This window comes from Arachis duranensis, chromosome 7, assembly GCF_000817695.3.
Source record: "Arachis duranensis cultivar V14167 chromosome 7, aradu.V14167.gnm2.J7QH, whole genome shotgun sequence".
Classification (NCBI taxonomy): Eukaryota; Viridiplantae; Streptophyta; class Magnoliopsida; order Fabales; family Fabaceae; genus Arachis; species Arachis duranensis.
The window spans coordinates 61,185,459-61,190,749 of NC_029778.3; the positions used below are offsets into that span (position 1 = coordinate 61,185,459).

General features: G+C 30.8%; 1 protein-coding gene across 1 annotated transcript; it reads left to right on the forward strand.

Annotated features, from left to right (window-relative positions):
* The first annotated feature begins 1,564 nt into the window (after positions 1–1,564).
* On the forward strand, positions 1,565–2,616 carry LOC107459247 (lectin alpha chain). Its single transcript, XM_016077468.3, has one exon. It carries the CDS (start codon positions 1,629–1,631, stop codon positions 2,346–2,348), a length of 720 nt encoding a protein of 239 aa, XP_015932954.1. The 5' UTR covers positions 1,565–1,628; the 3' UTR covers positions 2,349–2,616.
* Positions 2,617–5,291: the final 2,675 nt, after the last annotated feature.

The window sequence follows — 5,291 nt, forward strand, 5'->3', positions numbered from 1 at the left end:
CTGTAGACTTGTGCCCCGATGGTGAGAAGAATATAGGATAGATGGTCTTTATTCCTTAGACTTTTGCTTTTCCTCACTTTTATAGCATTTTTTCGGGGTAAAGCTTGATATTTTCTTTTCTTTGTTAGTCCAGATACCAGCTTAGGAGTTTTCTATATGAACTAGGTATCTGGGAAGTTGTCAGTTATACACAAGTCTATATATATATAAGCATGCTAAGTTGTATGAACTAACTTGAGGTGTATATATGTATGAAGGTTTTTGTGATCTTGATACTAATTTAATTTTGCTGTTAGCTTGGTGTTTATTTTATAATGTATATCTCTGAAGATGTTTATGGTTTTGCTAATAGGTTTGTTAAGAAAGAAAAAAATAAGCTAACATACGCGATTCCGTTAGTACGAAAGGCTCATATGTAATAAATATTACCAAGTCTATAGTGTTATAGGGCTACTGAAAAGTAACACTTGATGACTGGTAATGATTCTGACCTGCCGGAAATTAGGATGTTACAGACATCATATTGATCCTTGAATCCTTTTTAATACTAAGTCAACGAACAAAGTGTTGAGATGGATGTGACTTACCATGTTGGACACAGGGCTAAACCATGTCATTTCATTTTGGAGTTTAAACAAGAAAAAACAAGAAGACGAAGAAGAATTTATATGATGTGTAAACTGTTTTATCTCTCCTTATTCCAAAACGACCTTTCTCAAACATCAAAATGAAACTACTTTGTTTAGCTCTATGTCTAGCATAGCAAATCAGAGTTAACTTAGCATCTTGTTTGTTGACTCGATGTCGAAAAGGGTCTAAAAATCAATATAGTGTTTGGAGCTGGATCTCGAAAACTAGTATAGTTTATTAAGTCAACTTGTTTATCAGCTAAAAAGACAAGTTTAACTTAAAAATTTAAGAGTTTAAGGATTAATCTGTTGTGGAACAAAGTTCCATTTAAGGATTTGCCACAGGCATGCACAAGGTAAGATTCAAACCCTAGCACTTGCTTAAGCGGACTAGTGAGCTAACCACTAGACCAACTCAACTTGCTTTATTTTTCATTTTAATTACTTAATAAAAAAGGGTGAATACCTATACCGACCTTTGATAATTTCTTTGAAGGACCACAAGACGCCCAATAAAAAAATACTCTTTTCGGCTCTTGATATTTAACTTTGTGGACCGGTTAGCTCTTCCGTCAATGATCTCTCTCCGGATCATGTTTATGTGATACATTAATCACTAATATTTGACAGAAAGGCTAACCAGTCTCAATAAAATAAAGATAAAGGACTGAACAAAATTTTTTTTTTAAGATTTTCAAGTAATTCCGTTAAGATTTTTTTTCCTAATAAAAAGCTTTAATTTTTTTCAAAAAGAAGTGGTTGCAGACTAGTCCACCGGCCCATTAGTTCGGCAACGAAAGCAAGGCGGGTTTGTTTATTTTAACCCCAAAAATTGGCAGAATAGGATGGTCCGGCCCATTTGCCACCCCAATCTTGTCTCATTAGTTAGGCACCACTATAAATATAGAGAGGAGTGCTAAACCTTCGATGCCAAACTATCCACATTATTGCTCATTATATCACTCACCATAAGATCCTGTTCCAACCTTAACCAAAGCCATGTCTTCTACCTCTTTTACCTTCAACAAATTTGAGTTTAATAACGAGAAGGACCTCATCTTCCAAGGAGATGCATCCATCTCAAAAAACAATGTCTTAAACCTCACCAAAGTGGACCAAAATGGGTTACCACTAGGTACTAGTGTTGGCAGAGTCTTGTACTCTGCTCCTATTCACCTCTTCAGTAGCTCTGCTTTGGCCTCAAGCTTTGAAACCACCTTCACCTTCCGGATCTCATCAAACAACTCTAATAACGTCGGTGACGGCCTTGCATTTTTCATTGCCGCACCGGAAACTACCATCCCCCCCGGTTCCAACGGCAGATTACTCGGTCTCTTCAGTGGCCCGTACACAACTGATAAAGTAGTTGCTGTTGAATTTGATACTTATCCTAACCGCGACATTGGGGATCCAGATTTTACCCACATCGGGATTGATATCAACACTCTAAAATCATCTGCGGTTGGTAAGTGGAGCGTGCAAAGTGGAGCAATAGCCACTGCATACATATCCTATGACTCTGTTTCTAAGATACTAAGTGTTATCTCTTCATACCCAAACGCGGCTCCAGTAACGGTTACTCATGCTTTTGACCTGGACAAGACACTTCCTGAATGGGTTCGGGTTGGGTTTTCTGCCTCCACTGGGCTATTCTCGCAGAAAAATGATATTCTATCCTGGTCTTTCAGGTCAACGTTGACCACCAACAACATTGTGTAGGAACCATGGATGTTCAAGTGTTGTCTTAAGGTCCTCACTCTTCTCAATTTGCCAATAAGGACAAAGTAGTGTAGTCCATTGTTGTTGTTTCTGCTTTTCAGTGTGTAGCATACTCTTCAAATTTGTGTTGTCTCTTTCCTTTCAATTATCTATGACGAGAAAGGTTGTAGCTTGGATGGGGTTTCATCCAATTGAAGTGCTATACCGCTATATGTTGCTTAATTGGTTAACTTCTTTGTTCTTGGAATAAAAAAGCATGTTCGATGAAGTATACTTGGATTAAACATGTAAATTAATTTTCAGAGAATTTTAGATTGGATATTTTAAATTTTAATAATATTTTATTATTTTAAGAATTTTTAAAATAAATTAATCTCTTTATAAAAAGATTAATTTTTTAAAATAATATTTTTGGATTTAATTGTTTTATTATAAAAATTATTAGAGAATTATTTATTTAATACTTATTGAAAATTGTATAGAAAATAATGAGTAATCTATCTTGTAGAAATAATTATTAAAAATTTTTAAGTAACAAAAATTTATTGAAAATTAAAATATTCAATTTTAAATTAATTAAAGACTAATTTAAATGTTTGCTAAATATAGTCCAACACACACGAGTTTAAAAAAAATAAATAAAAAATATCAGAATAAGTATTTAAGGAGAGTCTATGGTGTATACATGAAATAAAATATCTGCATCTGTGGATAATTGGATATGGTCAAAAATTATTTTTTATATTTGAACTTTTTTAGTGATATTGAGGTGAATAAATTACATGAGAGTTGGATGCAAGTATGGTGACAATGTCATCTTGCAGATGGCGAGAGATTGACATGCTCGCAAACGGCGAGAAGATGTAGGTGCCATTTCACATATGGCGAGAAGCCAGGAATGCAATACGTGTGAACGAACTCTGCAAGTTCTCTTTCGCATGTAGATTTCTTTTTCTGTCACCAGCGAGATAACATCCTCAAATATAATAAAGACCAAATAAAGTTTAATAAATAATGAGTTATAGTTCGAATGACATAATCTCCTTATACTCGTTTAAGAGGTCCCGAACTTGAATCTTTTTATTTTTAATAAAAAGTAAATAAAAAAATAAAGTTCAGTAAAATTTAAGTTACATGTTATGTTACATTATTAGTATTAGTCGAGATAATAAAAATATATTTTATTATTTAATAATAATTATTGCAAAAATGATGCAAATATTATAGATATTTTTTTAAAATACAAATACAATAAATTAAATTTTAATTACTTCTTCCGGTATCAGCTCCTAATCTCCTATATCGAAGTTGTATATATATTCACCGTCTGTAATGTGCGTAACTGAAATTAAGGCCATTACAGTAGCCATAACTAGAATCGTTACGCTAGCCTTTAATTATTATTGTGAGTTTTAAATATTTGGTTTACTTTCTGTATTACACCACAAAACATTTAAAACTGTGTTATACCACCAAATTATCTTTTCTATTTAAAAAATTAAAAACTACCTCTCACCATATGAAACAGAATTTTAAAATAAAAAAAATCCTCTTCTCACTTACAGCGAAATATCGCTTTTCACATTTTAAAAAAGGAAAAGTATAAGCATAAAAATCTTAAATAATGTGAAAAGTAAATATATTAGATATTTATTTTATTAGGTATGCAAATGATTATTCTAATATTAAAATTTATGTAGATAATTTAAAGGTGTAATGTATTTTAATTTGATTAATTATTGTTCATGTTATTCAAAAAATTATTGATTACCTAATATAACCCTCTGAAAACAAAATTTAAATCACTCTTCTCGCACAAGGCGAGAACTATTTTTCACCAACTACGAGAAAATAGATCCCATCATACTTCGATTTAACACCTCTCATATAGGGTATACATGTCTCGGATCCGTTCAAAGATTCAGTTCAAACTCAAATATTTTAGAATAAATTTAGTGTGATTTCACTAAGTTTAAGGTTGAATCTAAGCTTGGGTAAAGATCTTAAAAACAGACGCAGTTATTATTTAGGATTAGGTCTAGATTAAGGTAAATCCGACTTCACCAAATCTATGTACACCTTAGGAAAACTAAAAAAATATATATGTTTTAAATTAAATCTAATATTATGTTATATTAATTATAAACATATTATTTTATTTTTAATCACATTTATTAAATTAAAAAATAGAACAAAGAAGTATGAAATTAGAATTTATAGACAAATTTAAGTTTAAGTATGAATGTCAACTTTTTGATAATAAATATATTTTTTCTTCTTTATAAATAAATACATCATAGCTTTTTGATATAAAATTTATATCTAAATTTCACTCATTTTAGACTTGATTTTAGTTTGGTTAGTAATGTGATTCCACTGATTTAGAGTTGGATAAAAATTTTAAAAATAGATTCAATTATTATTTATAATCAAGTTCAGATACAGACAAAATCTAACTTTATCCAATCCCATGTACGGTCCTACCTCTCATTCCCATTTTTGAAAGCAACATAAAAAAATTTCCATATCCAAATTTTCTGCCGAATATGGGGTCCTCATGGTTTCTTATCAACATTTGTCTCTAATCATGTCTATTTGGTTTAGTAGTTGATGAAAAAATGGTTGAATTTGTAAGAAATTGTAATTGGTGATTCGGTGTTTTCTCTCTCTCTAAGTGAGATTAGATAGTGGGAATAATGTTTGGTAATGGAAAGTGGGGTTAATGTATTCACCACATGGTTGTCAAAATTAAATTTGTGATCAAATCGATTAGACTACTAATTTATTAGTTTATTGATTAAATTAATGAATCACTGGTAGAACAGATCTTATGTAAATAAAAAATATAAAATAGTAAAAAATCTAAAATTAAAATTTAAAATATATATCTTCACTAATATTTTAAAAACAATCAAATTTTAACAAATTATAATCAACAAATTA